General features: G+C 37.9%; 1 protein-coding gene across 6 annotated transcripts in view; it reads left to right on the forward strand.

Annotated features, from left to right (window-relative positions):
* Positions 1–2036: 2036 nt before the first annotated feature.
* The window catches only part of pisd (phosphatidylserine decarboxylase), a 39070-nt gene continuing 25542 nt past the window's right edge, over positions 2037–15564 (forward strand). Inside the window, exons 1-3 of one of the 6 annotated variants that reach the window (XM_051674053.1) lie at positions 2042–2143; positions 2874–2932; positions 6359–6513. In XM_051674053.1, the coding sequence (XP_051530013.1) occupies positions 2085–2143; positions 2874–2932; positions 6359–6513 (273 nt within the window). In that variant the 5' untranslated portion in view covers positions 2042–2084. Of the gene's footprint in view, positions 2144–2873; positions 2933–6358; positions 6514–11981; positions 12130–13033; positions 13131–13959; positions 14252–15564 lie in introns of those variants that run through there. The other 5 variants (XM_051674061.1, XM_051674081.1, XM_051674072.1 and 2 more) reach the window with 5 other exon arrangements.

Genomic DNA, 15564 nt, shown 5'->3' on the forward strand with positions numbered 1-15564 from the left:
ATTTGCTGCTACTGAGGTTGAGGTGGGGAAGGGTCGGGTTTAGGATTAGGGGTTAAGGCTAACAGTGTAACTACAGATGTAATTAAATGCAGGTGCTTTAAATGTAAGTACAATGCAACAACACGTATGTACATAAGTACATTGTATCGAATGCTTAAGTACATAGTAGTTAAAGTGGGTCCTGGAGGTCCAGGTATAAAAAATTTTTTTAAAAAAATGAATAAGAAAAAACAATCTTTAATTTATTTCAGCCTAATTTAAAACTAACTTTATTTCTGATTTCCTTAATTCCCTTATTAATTTTTTTCTAGTTCAAAACACATAGATGTATTATGTTTGTAGGAATTGAATTAATGACTTATGTATTACACCACCTAACTTTGATTTGGTGGACAAGTTTTTCAAATAATTATTTTATTAATATTTAAAACAATTGTTTTTGGGGGGCCTGGGTAGCTCAGCGAGATTTGATGCTGACTACCACTCCTGGAGTCGCGAGTTCGAATCCAGGGTGTGCTGAGTGACTCCAGCCAGGTCTCCTAAGCAACCAAATTGGCCCGGTTGCTAGGGAGGGTAGAGTCACATGGGGTAACCTCCTCGTGGTCACGATTAGTGGTTCTCACTCTCAGTGGGGCGCGTGGTAAGTTGTGCGTGGATCGCAGAGAGTAGCATGAGCGTCCACATGCTGTGAGTCTCCGCGGTGTCATGCACAGCGAGTCACGTGATAAGATGCACGGATTGACGGTCTCGGAAGCAGAGGCAACTGAGACTTGTCCTCCACCACCCGGATTGAGGCGAGTAACCGTGCCACCACGAGGACTTGCTAAGTAGTAGGAATTGGGCATTCCAAATTAGGAGAAAAGGGGATTAAAAAAATAAAAAAACCGAATTTATTTATTTAAAGGAATTATTCCAAACTACTTTCTTTTTCAGGAATTTCAGATCTTAATTAGATGTATATTTTTATCTTACTGTCTCCAAATGGTCACACCACTTAGACATTTTTACTTTACCCCCCAGAAAAAATTCAAAATTCAAAATGTCTTTGAACTCAGAAACTGAAAACATGTTCATCATAGTAAATGTGTATTCAAGTAATCTTATGTAAATTGCACTTTTAATGTATTTTTGTATTGCTTAAAGGGATAGTTCACCCAAAAATGAAAATTCTGTCATCATTTACTCTATGATGTATGACTTTCTTCTGCTGAACACAAAGATTTGTAGAAGAATATCTCATCTCTGTAGGTCCATACAATGCAAGTGAATGGTGACCAGAAATTTGAAGGTTCAAAAAGCACATAAAGGCAGCATAAAAGTAATCCAAACGACTCCAGTGGTTAAATCTGTATCTTGAGATGGTAGGTGTGGGTGAGAAACAGATTAATATTTAAGTCCTTTTTTTACTATAAATTCACCTCCTTTCCCAGTAGGTGGCAATATGCACAAAGAATATGAATCGTCAAAAACAAAAGAAAAAGTTAAAGTGAAAATGGGCCGAGTTCGGAATTGCATACTACCATACTATTACTATTTCTGCCATATGGCAAAAGTAGTATGGGTAGGATGCCATTCTGAACTCAGCCATGGAGATATTGAACTGTCTCTCACACACACCTATCATATCACTTCTGAAGATATGAATTTAACCACTGGAGTCGTATGGATTACTTTAATGCTGCCTTTATGTGCTTTTTGAACCTTCAAAGTTCTGGTCACCATTCACTTGCATTGTATGGACCTACAGATCTGAAATATTCTTCTAAAAATCTCTGTTTGTCTTCAGCAGAAGAAAGAAAGTCTTACACATCTGAGATGGCATGAGGGTGAGTAAATGATGAGAGAATTTTCAGTTTTAGATGAACTATCCCTTTAATAGCCTAGATCTGAAAAAGAAAAAAAGAGCGTCACATCATTGTCAAAGTACTATGGTATTACCGTATGATACCACCACTGGATCACGGTACACTACCACCAAAGTACTTTTACCGTGGTTAAGAGTAAACACTCCATTCCAGCAGATGGCGTCTGTGCGCTTTTTGATGACAACAGAGTCGCAGACATTTTAAACGCATACAAGAATCATGGCAGCGGTCTTACGCACAGTGTTTATTCCCCGCCTTGCTGGGACACGAAAGAGCAGGTAAGTGTGCCATGTCGTGATTGGAAAATAAAGCTTTCTCAAGCGCTGGGGCTTTCATTACAAACGTATTGGAATCGGGTTTATTACTCGAACCTTCTGTACGTGGTTCAGTTTACTGCCATCTGGTGATGAAAAAAAAATGAAGCGCACCTAGTAACGCGCTGAAGCTGACAACGGTTAGAAGCAGTAACATGTATCGTCAACGCTATTATGTCGGTTTCGTGATTCGTTCACTAAAGTGGTAATAAATAAGTAATAACCAAGTTAAGGCTCAAACAGTAGGGGCTTCATATATGAGTTGAGAAGTGAATGTGTTATGTTAAAAAAAATAAAAAAATACAAACAATATATAGGAGTATATTAATAACGGATTATTAACGTGTAGATTGGAAAATAAATACGCTTGTGGGCCGGGCAGTAACATTTTCTTAACAGGGAAGTAAAATGTGCTAATGTCACTGTGTTGCGTTCAAACTTGTCGGATTTGCGGTTCTTTTGAACCAGGTACCGAAGCAGTCACGTGGTTCACGGCCGACCAAAGCGTCGCACGTCACAGATCACGTGTTTTCCCCAAACGAATCAAGCTCCGGCAAAGTGCCAAGCAGTCCTTTTAATACATCAAACATCTGTTTAATACACTACTTTAAAAAGGTTCATGTTCATGTTATTTGCCAATTACACAATTGCGTTATTTGTAATTGAACACTATGTGAAATTGTCTTGTATGTAGTTTGCTGCTGCACACAACCTGTGGTATCAGATGGAGTCATCAGAAGGCATTCTTAAAAGGTACGTGGAATAAACTAAATGCTTTTTCTCAACGCACGTTTTTATGTTCGCCATTTTACTGGCCATTCATCAACATGTTGATGATGAACTGCCTCGTAGCACCAGAAAGTTCTTTGGGAAGGTAAATCAGTTGTACGTATCCTTTAGATGGCGCTATCAAGCTGCTGAGAATGTCCCGGCGCGCAGGAGGCATGGGGTTTCATTTCTTCCATAGGGGTTTCAAATGATCCTTCATAAAAGTAATAAGTCATGAACTAAATCAACCAGAATCACAACATTACAAACATTGATTTGAAGCAATATATATATATATATATATATATATATATATATATATATATATATATATATATATATATATATATATATATTTAAAAATCAGGCAAAGGTGCAAGCCTGTGTACTCACGGTCTTCCCTGAGGTCATGAACTTCAATCCCATGAAGCATTGCGAATGACGTAATTGAATTAAAAACAAAAAACTATTGATTTTAAGTTGTTGATTAAAATATACTGTTTCTATACTTATAATTTTGTTGCAAAATATTGTGATATTTACATCATTTAAGTGGCCAGTAGGTGGTCGCTGCAGCGCTTGTTTGGCGTGCTTTGTTGGACTCCGATTCTCTGATTGGTGGAGCTTTCTTTTCAGGATTCACGGGTAGTGTAGTTCTTCCACAGGAATTCCACTTTTAAACAATTTCTGAAAAATTAAGTTGAAATAACACTGACTGATCGCTTTAACAGAAGCATATACCATCGCTTCACAACCTCGGAGCTCATGATAGGTTTATAAGTTATCCTTAAGAATGAATTGGCCGGGGGCCTGGGAAGCTCAGCGAGTATTGACGCTGACTACCACCCCTGGAGTCGTGAGTTCAAATCCAGGGTGTGCTGAGTGACTCCAGCCAGGTCTCCTGAGCAACCAAATTGGCCCGGTTGCTAGGGAGGGTAGAGTCACATGGGGTAACCTCCGATTAGTGGTTCTCGCTCTCAATGGGGCACGTGGTAAGTTGTGCGTGGATCATGGAGAGTAGCATGAGCCTCCACGTGCTGGGGGTCTCCGGTGTCATGCACAACGAGTCACGTGATAAGATGCGTGGATTGACAGTCTCAGAAGCAAAGGCAACTTGTCCTCTGCCACCTGGATTGAGGTGAGTAACCGCTCCACCACGAGGTCCTACTAAGTAGTGGGAATTGGGCATTCCAAACTGGGAGAAAAGAGGGGGGGAATAATAATGAATTGGCCTATGGAAGAAATTTAATGGGAATTTACTTCTGGAATCTGACTGTTGCGTTCTATAGACAATTGAAAATACCCAGTGTAGAGTAAATTTCTGTATTATGTAAAACCTAGGGGTGGGCGATATGACCAAAATCTTGTATCATGATATGAGTACTTTTATATCACAATAACGATATCGATCACAATATAGTTACTTAAAAAAATCCAATCAGTTAATTAAATGCTTTTTATATATGTAAATTACTTCCTCTTCTATAATTACATATCTTATATAACTTGACAAACAAAAAATAAATAAATAAAACTTAATTTGGTTTTAAATCAACCTTACCGTAAGTCTAAATTTCACATTATGTCCCAATGCAGTCTGATGTTGTGGACTAGTATTATTATTATTATTATTATTATTATTATTATAAACTTTCCTCAAGAAACTCATCATCATCATCTCAAAGCAATGCACAAAGGATGTAATAAATAAGTTAAATAATATCCAACAAAAATAAACACTTCATTAGGCTCTTAGTGATTTAAGTCATCTCTATAGAAAATATATGGATATCTGAAGGCAAACATGGCCGGTTTGTTTCCTAATATCTAACAATTCAAATAGAATTTTAAGGTGATGATGTGTAGTTTAAAAACCCGCATGACACAATGTTTTAGCACATTGTCCTCATCAGTGTTGGTTAGAATATCAAGCCGTCTTGCCGTTTGAGATGTTTGACTTCCTTTTCTTGCCATGCGGTGGCGATTTTCCAAAATGTATACTTCAAATGTATAATCCAAAATGTATACCGGTTGTCAAATTTCTATGGTTTATCATGTCTACCGATATATTGCCCACCCTAGTAAAACCTACGGTACCTGACCAATTAGACATCCGGGTCGCAAAATCCCACTCAATTTCAAATCTCCCTGTTTGATTCCAAAATCCGATTATACCGCTTATACTATTTCAATGCATTGAACGTGGTGTTCTTTTTGAAGAATGATTTTCATGTGTATCTAGTAAACATTTATGTCTGGAATTGATCTCTATTGCATCAATTAGGGCAAGGTATCGCCAGCCACCTCATGATACGAAACGTATTGCGATACACATGTCACGATTCGATATGTCATGATATCATGGTTCGATTTCGCTTATAATTTCAATGAATTTGGGTATAGTTCAGTTATAATGTCCATTTGGCTTGCATACAGTATGAAAGAAATTTTACAAATTAATTTTATCATTCGTTTTTCATCATTTTGGTGACAGTTTAGCTTTTTAAAAAATTGAGTCCATGTAATTACATCAATAAATATGGTGTATAGAAATGGCATATATGATATTGCATATATACAGTATGTTTGTAGTTTACGTGGCTAATTTGTATATTTACAGGTAATTAATTAGATATGTAGAACAAGCGCTAAAACAGTACTGTCTCTTTAAGAGCTGTGGCAGGGACTTTGACAGTAGAGTTTGTTTGGTCGAATGGCTTCTTTACAGCATTCATGCTATGTGTGATTAGAATTAAATGTTCCTTTTGTTGTATTTGATAAATAACTGACTGTAGAGAACAGAACGGATATTAAAAGAGACATTATTAAACAACAAATGGTTTGCTTGGATCTAGTCTTTGGACTCACATTACACAGAAAGAGTCAAAACTTTTACTCTCATCCTGCAGTGAAAAGATCTCTCTGTGATGAACATCTATGCCACTACACCTCTTAAACAGTGGTGAGTGAAATCTAAAAAATTACCTGCCAGTGGTTAATCACAGACAATTTTTTGTAGCAAATGGGAAGTATTTATGCACATCTGATTGTTGGGGATTGCAGATAGGAAAAAAAAAAGAGCGATCTTGGGATCTTACAAATGAAAATCAATAATTTTGTCCGGCCCTGGATCCAAACGCGTGAGAGAGGTCCAGCATGTCCGTTAGAGAAACCGCGAATCCTGCTGGATCAGTTTCAGTCTCTTTCGTGCCTCATAGAAACATCTCTGACTGACCTGAAAATATCACGATACATGGATCTAAGTATCGATACAATATCGTGAGAAAAAGTGTCGTGATATATCAATAGTTGATTGTATTGACACAGCCCTAGTGTCAATATTCCCTTAAATTGACTGTCACCTTGAACAGCTGATGAATAAATTTAATATCATATTTCTGTTTATCTTAGGCTTTTCAGGACTTCAGGTCCATGTACGGCCTCTTCCACTTCTTATAGCTATCGGTGGCGGCTACATAGGATATGACCAGTATGAGCGATATAAAGATCGCCAGCTGCAGAAGCTTGGCATTGAGGTGCCACCACGTATTGCCAATGGAGTTCAGGTAAAGTCTCAGTGTCTTTCCCTGCTCGTATCCTCGCTTCCACTGGTCATACCTTTGCAACCCAGCACTCAGTCTCATGTGTGAAAACTTCCCCACACAGGCACTGACGAGGCGCTGTTGCAAAGCATCACCATTGCCAAAGCATTGTCAACCCTTTTGCCCACATTCTTATTTAAGCCCACAAGGTTTTGTTCTGTGTACTTTACGCAAAGCTTTCGACTTTAGTTGGGACATTGATGGTATCAGAGTGTTTGAAATGTCCTCGATGTCTCTGGATACTGACATAATGCGGATTGAATGGTAATGCGGAAAGAATGTGGTTGTCAGTCCTGAAAATGACCGCATTCTGTGTGTACAAAATGGGATTAAGCACTCTGAAGAGGAGTAACAACCGTATTTAGCTGCAGTGTGGCCTATCTAACCTACAGTGTTACTCCACATGATGTTTGTCCATGTCACTATGCATCACAGCTGTGTTTCTTTGAATGACAATTGGCAAGGTTTGATATTAAATAATATTGCAGTAATCTTTCATTCATTTCATGATGATACATGATGTGTTTGAAAAAGGAAGGGAAGAGTTTCTTTAATTAAAGCTGATGTAATTTCTGCAACACTAGCGCCACCAAACGGAATTGCAAACAGAAACGATGTTATCAAAACAGCTTACTGGATATGCCCCTCGTCTACCATTGTTCAAATGGTCCCACCCCAAACTCACACCATTGGTTGAGTAACGTTGTTGGGGCGACTCTAAGCGGGTCGCTCAAAACATACAAGGATTTTTAAAGCGCCACAGAGACGCAGTGTTTACAGTCTTGAGGAAAATTAACCAATGAGTGTCTTACTTATAGTTGTCGCTGCATATTAAACTGGGACAGGAGGAAGTTTTTTAACACAGAAAAGTTTATAAACATCAGCTTTAAGTCAGCATAAAATGAATCAGCAAAATCAAAAATTGCCATAGAACATAAATCAAACGTTGGCACACACACACACACACACACACAAAAATTATATTTTGTTGCTAAGAAGATAAGGTGTGTCATTAACCATTTTGTCAAAGGTTAGATTGGGAATGTGATATTACTCTGGTCAAGTACAAGGTGTGCAAACTTCCTTTGTTCCCTTCAAACCTGAATGTGACACTGTGTTAGGAATGTCAAATAACAAGCTGTTAGGGAGAAGAGGACAATTTTGGCTATATGTTTTGTTTGACAACACTTAAATAAAGTCAGCACTAGCCCAGTTATATACCAGTTGTTCCACAATTTTACACGTTACACTTTAATTAATGAAACCCCACAGACAACTCCTCTCGCAGAGGACATTATTCAACACTTTCACACTTAATTAAAAAGTTAAAGCTTATATTTTTTCTTATCCAGTGCTGAGCACTTTAATTTACCACACAGACCTGCTCTAATACCAATAGGTTAATTAAAAAAATGATAATTTGGCATTAAACTATAAACCAGCATCAAAAAGTCAGAGGTCATGGCTCTTTCAGCAGCACAGCTTTAAACATTTTAAGCTCCCAGGAATGGCTGAAAACAATAAATAATATTGTCCGCCCATTTTATGGTTCCCTAATGTAAACAAAGTCATTTAGTTATCCAGCAAAATAAATGAGGTGAAATTGTTTTCTGTTATATGTCCTTTAATGCTGGTCAGCTCATCTGGTTGTTTGAGAGACAGAATCACCTGAGATTCTGTTACGGTGTCTCTTGCATCTGATTGGACAGTTTTGTGTGAGGGGCTTTCCTACTGTGTTACAGTGCTTTATCTTCCTCATACAAGAGATAAACATCTGCCTCCAACGTGGAGCTACTGTCTGACGGTCACTCATTGACCCATTGATGACCTGTCATCAATGGTAATATTGATGTACCAATATTTGCACACCAAGTTGGTGTGTGTTTGGCTCTCAGAACTTCTAAAAAGGTAAACTTTTGAATAGACCAACAGAAACCAATCCATTCTATATTGATGAAGTGATGCACACAAATATATTTCAGTCCATGCAGTGGATTCAGTCTGACATTGACCGAGTACTCATTTTCAAGGGCATCATGGCACACTTGCACTTCATGAACAATGGCAAGAGTTCCTGTAGGAGAAAGGAGGGTTGGGCAACAAAGCTACAAGACATTATATGCAATGTCTGAACAAGCAAAGAATAGCTCTGAAATGACATTTATTTTGCTAAATAGGACAGCACTGAAAAAAATCTCACTTGTTCTAAACGGTAATATGATTTCAACCCCTATTTGTTTGCTTGGGATAAGTCCCAGTGGTTCCATTTCATTCTAACCACATAATTTTGGAAACACGGCAAGTTGTTTTGATTTTCAGACAGAATATGCACACTTTGCATGTATGTATCATATATATGACTACGTTATTCAGACCATTAAACTCTTTGGGCTTGAATGATAAACTGCAGTAAAGATAGTTTGCAGTTAGCATTTAGGTGAATTTGTCTGTTTTTTTGTTTTTTTAAGACAACAAGCCAATTACAGTCCTCAAAACGGACACATTTTGTTAGTCCTGATTTGTGAATTCGAATAACGTCACTTACGCTCTTGAAATCCGCTGAAATTACAATTTGACATTTTACCGTTTTAATGCATATAACAAGGGTTTACATGCAAGGAATGTGAAACCAACCTTAAATTAACCAGGCTGATTTGTGATTTTTTTTTTTTTTTTTTTTTCCACAATTGTTTTTCTTTCTGTCAGTTTGCAAGTCCTTAAATCAGAAAGGTGGTAAATGTGCATTTTTACAAATAATTTCTATTTCAAGGTATATAGAATTATTATGCAACTTGACCGGTTTCAAACAAAGCTTGATTTGAAAATTTCTTTCACAAATGCTTAAAGGAATATTCCGAGTTGAATACAAGTTAAGCTCAATCGAAAGCATTTGTGGCATAATGTTGATTATCACAAAAAATTATTTAGACTCGTCCCGCCTTTTCTTTAAAAAAGCAAAAATCAAGGTTACAGTGAGGCTCTTATTTCACTTAGGAAGTGAATGGGGCCAATTTTTTTGTTGGGTATTTAAAGGCAGAAGTGTGAAGCATACAATTTTATAGAAATGCTTACATCAATTTTTCTGTTAAAATTCAAGCATAATTTGAGCTGTTTAAAGTTGTTTAAATCATCATTTTTACAGTAGTTGTTGATTACATAGTCATAAAATTAGATCTAACGTTACACAGAAAAGGTTAGTAAGTGATTTTATCACACTAAAGTCATGTTAACACATACTGTTTATGTCTTGCGGATATCCTTTTGAAACAGTGAGTATTTTAACATTTACGGATTGGCCCCATTCACTTCCATTGTAAATGTCTCACTGTAACCCAGATTTTTGCTTTTATTAAAGAAAAGGAGGGGCAAATCAAAGTAAATTTTTGTGGTAATCAATATTATGCCACAAATGCTGTCGATTAGAGCTGAAACAATTAGCCAACGTTATCGACAGCGTCGACAATAATAAAAAAAAATTGTCGACAAATTTTCGTTGTCGAATTGTCCTTTGATCTCATTTAAGGTAACATGAGATCACATTGAACTCTGACGCGCGAGAGCAGCACTGTAGCTCGCACCTGACTGAGGAGAGGAAGAATTACACAGCTCACAGTCCAGATGCACTCTAAACTTTCCAAACAGCTACAGGTGATGTAGATCGCAAAGTATGAGGGAATTATACAAAAATACAAAAGAAATAAATACAGAAGCACTCTCGTTGTGGAATAAGTGGAGCCAGAGCTGCCAGCCAAGCTGAATAATTGGTTAAGAGCTAATGATAAATCGTTGCAATAATCGCAGAATAGTCGAATAATCGTTCTAATAATTGTTAGATTAGTTGATTATCAAAATAATCGTTAGTTGCAGCCCTACTGTCGATTGAGCTTAACTTGTATTGAACCCGGAATATTCCTTTAAATTTCGAAGGTCGGCCTAAAATCATGTTTGTTTTTTGCTTGAACCAATAGAAATGTGTCTTTTCCTCACTGCATTGGGGATAGAGCTATATGATGTGCTGAAATGTTCCAAAATGCATTTGTGAAACTTTTCACAAATGCAGTTGTGCCTGAAATTAGTGATTTTGCAAGGTTTTTTGCACTATGTTCAGGTGGTTAAACCCTGTTTTATTTCCACACTTTATTTCGATGACTAGTGTTGTAAGTATCTGGTGGATGAAAACTTTACTGGTGTGTCTGGACCCATGAAAAACTGCTTTTTCCAGTTTGGAATGAGACCTTCTTCGCCACACTGTGGTCAGTTTTTGAAGGTACATCTACATACTTACATTTTTCGGTGTTACATCAGTGGCAGCCCCCAAGTGCAGACCCTTTCCATGTAGAATAAAACAGCTTTCATAAGATCACTGAAATGAGTCTTCATTTTAATGTGAGTGCTCATGATTTCCTACTTGTATTGCAAAAAGGTAAAGGTAAAACTTTTTTTTAATGAAGAAGCAATTACTGAGTGCACATTTAAGGACTTGCAAACAGTTGACAGAAAGAAACCAATTTGAGAAACAATTCACAAATCAGCCTAATTTATTTAAGGTTGGTTTCATGTTCCTGGCATGTAAACTCTTGTTATACGCATTAAAAAGATAAAATATCAAATTTTAATATAGGTGGATTTCAAGAGCATAAGTGACATTATCTGAATTCACAAATCAGGACTAACAAAATGTATACATTTTTTAGTACTGTAATTGACAAATTTTCCGAATCACTATCAAACTATCTTTATTGCTGTGAATGACAACCGCTCGCTCTGTGCGTGATCGGTGACACTGTAGTCTTTGAACAGTGTCTTACATTATGCCTGATATGTGGACAGATTTTAGTTCAATGGGTTTGTTGTAGATTTACAGATATGGCGCAATAAAGCGGAAAGCATCAAATAACAGCTTTCGCAAAACGCGTTGTTCCTGACCTGAACTCCGTGCTATGAAAGGGATCATTCCCACCGAATGTGTATGTGTCCGTCTGCGGTCTTTTTCCATTGTTTTTCTTATGTAAGCGTGCGCTAGACCGTTGCGTTGGTGCAGTAGCGCCAAGTTTTTTTAGATGCCATGTCCAGTTAAAAAGTGTTCTTTGTGTTGTGCTTCATCTAGCTTTTTTTTTTTTTTAAGCGCAACAACAAGTTCGGTCTGAAAAGCCCCTTGGAAATTTGCAGCAAACTTGACTTCAGTTTCATTTTCTTTATCTGACCGCAGCAGTTATTAAAGAACGGAAGGTTTCGGTTTAATGGCTCTGATTACAGATTTCAAATCCAGAACATGAATACAAATATCAAGTGACTGCTGGTCATAATGAGTCACAAAGTTTTTGGAACTGTCACATTTTGTAGTAACAAGTATGTTTAGGGAGTAGGATGGGCACGATGACTGTAACTGAAAAGCCTCCACTCATTGGTCTGGTTAATTTTCTGTGGTTATGTCACGCCCTTAGCTGTCTTGAAAAGCATTCAATATCTGATTAATACCCAGTAAAACGACATTGAGCTGTGAGGAGATTCTTCTGCTGAAAACTAGAGGAAGAAGAACAAAAGACCTCCTATTGTGTCATTCTTTTGACACTTTAAATTGTAAGTCATATTTTAAAAGTAGATTTTATTAATCTGATCTAGATTTGCATGAAAAATCTAGATATAAAGCATAACAATTTAATTTTTATTAGATTGTTATGCTTTTTATATGTAGATTTAGCAGGAGAAATTTGTTAAAATGATATGTTTTTCACGATTTGTTTACTGTTAGTGAGGAGGTTTGTGGAACTGTTGCTAGAGTAAATGTACAAATCATAAGATGAGTTTAGACAGGAAGATTTACTTCCTGTTTTATAGAAAGCCACATTTTGAGTTAAGTTTGTGTGACTTGCAGACTGTCATTGTTAAACATGATGTATGTCATTTCACTTTTTCTTGTGTATAAATAATTATTACTAGAGATACCATATTTTAGAGAACGAGTACCGATACTTTCTTTTTGGTACTCGCCGATACAATACCTTTTTTTAAAAAAAAATTGTTTTATTCCATATCAACAATTTGCAATGTTATCATCAAAATGGTGTTTAAATAAATGTATTCCTTAAAACTTTAATCAAAAATCTTTTTTTACATGATTTTGAATTATATTTATAAAATAAAGTGCTGTATAACAGAGCATCACAGATGTGAGATATTGCTTAAATATAATAAAATTACTATTGATTTATAATTATTATTATTTGTAGTATTACAGTGAATAATAACTATACATTAGTTATATATTTCTGTTATACTTTTTTCCCTTAATTAAATTGAGCTTTTATTTTGGCAGAGTTTTCATTTTTAAGTGTTTCTGTGTGTTATGTCCAAAGAGCACTCACATAAGATGCCAGCTTCCCACTCTGAAAAAGCCGGTCACTATGTGACTCAAAGTGATTATTAAACCGCAAAAGGCTGCTATTTAATTAAATATGTAGTCTGTATGTGCCTTGTGCTGCAGAATGAATTAGCCGCTCTGCCTGTTGTCATCTGCTGCAAACGGAGCGTGCAGTGTTCTTGATGGTGTTTTCCATGAATGAGTCAAGGAGCTTTAAATGGTATGAGCATTTTATAAGCATCCACATATTCAGAAGCACTCACATTTGAAACACACAGCACATGCAAACTATATATTTACCACATTAAATCGCAGCTTTTGCTGTTAAATAATCTCACTAGGACATGATTTATTTTTAATTTGTGCATTGAATGTTTACGTAGCGACATTCATACGTCAGATGGTATCAGTTTTTGGTATCTGAACATTTTTACAAGCACAAGTACATGAACGTGGTTTAGGACCTGATTCTGATACCGGTATCGGGACGTCCCTAATTTTTACAGTAATATAGGCTACATTTGTACATGGTAGCAGTTACATGATGGCAGGAACAAATTTTCAGATCCATTAGTACTGTGTTGAGTAGGGCATGCAGAGATTGATTTGGAACGTTATCTATAAATGAGCTACACAGCTGATTGTAATGATGCATTTTTGTATTTGCATTTTTTAGGGCTTTGTATGTGTGGTGAGGTTTGTAAAGAAACTGATTCTGAGATCAGGAAGCATTCATCAGAACAGTTAGGAGGTAGCTTGCTCTTTATCCTTATTTGAGAGAGTCAGAAAGAGAGAGGGGGAAGGGGGTGGGGGGGGTGCACTGAGCACATGCTGACAGGATTGTCTGTTTACAAACCCCTCCTTCATCCCCCTCCTTTTCATATCACCGCCTCGCCAGTAGCACCAGGACTTTGAATTCAGCTGTGGCTTAGGGGAGAAGGTGGACCCATTCACTAGCCAGCCAATCAGACTTCAGCAGCCCACACGTGATGAGCAGGGATGGCACCAGGCCAAATGCACAAAGGGAGTGCGAGAGAGGGCTAAAGCTTGTGATACGCACTAATCCCCTCACAGTGATCATGTGTCAGCGAAGTCTGAAGAAGCAGCAGCAGCAACAGAAGGGGCTGTTGCGGAGCATTGCGGGGAAATGGTGAGATGCTGCAGGCCTTTGCACAGCTCTCCCACATGCTACAATCTCCACAGAGTCAGGGTTGATGTGCGGCGCCTCCGGCCACTGGGCTCCTCGTCGGGAGCGACAGGGGAGCCCGTACACGGCGCCAACAACGCCGGCACGGGAGCCCCCGGGGGCCCGTCTCAGCTCAGCCACCGGAATCGATTCAGGTACCGACAAGGAATGTGTGGTGCTAGGACTTAGTTCAGATTGAAAATGCATGTGGATGACAGGTGAATTTAGCTGTGGCGGAGCTGTGGAGAGTGTGTCGGAGAATGAATTGGATTTAGAACAGTTGTTGACAGCGCACTCAGAGTGAGCAAGGACAATTGAAGGATCAGTGGGGCTGAAAAGTGGGCGAACGAGTGGGGATTACGGAGACCTTGCACAAACTGTGGGTTTGGAGAGATTTGTTTCATGTGAGTGGATGTTTTCTTTGCTGCCTAGTAGAGATGGGACCTGGAGCTCCTCAGAGCCCCCTCCCACAAAGCTCTGTGAATCTGTTTGGCCTAATTGCGATGTAACATTAAGCTTTTGCTAGGACACCATTGCAAGTGGGCCAGTCAGAGAAATCTCTCTGATCTGAATTGCTCTTCATCCAAAGTGAACTGCACAGTTGGCAGGGCTCTATCCAGAGCAGATGCTGTTCCCCGTGAGTGAGGGAAAGAAACTGAGAGCCAGTGATTGGCCAATGTGTGCCTGCAATGAAGAAATGAGGGGGGCTGTAGAGAAGAGAGTGTGTATGTGCAAGAAATATTGGTGGACACTAGGAGTCTGAATCCCAAGAATGTTTACTAATGTCTTTTTAACTGAAATGTGCCCCACAGTTTACGTAGAACACGTTAATTGCAGTTAAACTACAAGGTTCTTCAGTGAGTATTCATCTGCGCAGGACAGATTGGGGGAAGGGCTGGAACGCTCTAAATTCTATTGAATGATAACCTGATACTGAGTGCTCTTGTAAAAACCAACAGTCATTGTGTTGTGCCATTTAGATGCATCAGGGCGCAGCACACATTTTGGAATATAAAGTGTATTTTCCAATTGCTTGAATGAGCTAACATATATGCATTGCAAAAAGTCTTTGTGTGAACTGTTAGAAGTGCTGGATACTTTGTCACAGTTCTTTTACAAATGTAAAAGAACAGCTATATGTTCCAAACAACATTTACATAGTAGAGATACTCTACGCTGGTCATCCGGTTTGTATATTAGATTATGTAATAAGTATTGCTAGGTCTATAAACCCAAAATATTACAGTATTACAACAATAAAGTCAACTAGATTTTTTAATTTCTAAAGAAAATGTGAGTGGTACTTGCTTGGTTGTGTTGTTAGTTGCCAGGGCATTTCTGTGCTGTTGCTTGGATGATGTAAGGTAGTTGCTAGGTGTTTTGGGTTTGGTAGGTGTTTGCACAAGTCAAACAGACCCACTCCCAAGTAGGATTGTGCTACAATCATATATCAATATGTTGTGATACT

Source organism: Myxocyprinus asiaticus, chromosome 3 (genome assembly GCF_019703515.2).
Source record: "Myxocyprinus asiaticus isolate MX2 ecotype Aquarium Trade chromosome 3, UBuf_Myxa_2, whole genome shotgun sequence".
NCBI classification, from domain to species: Eukaryota; Metazoa; Chordata; class Actinopteri; order Cypriniformes; family Catostomidae; genus Myxocyprinus; species Myxocyprinus asiaticus.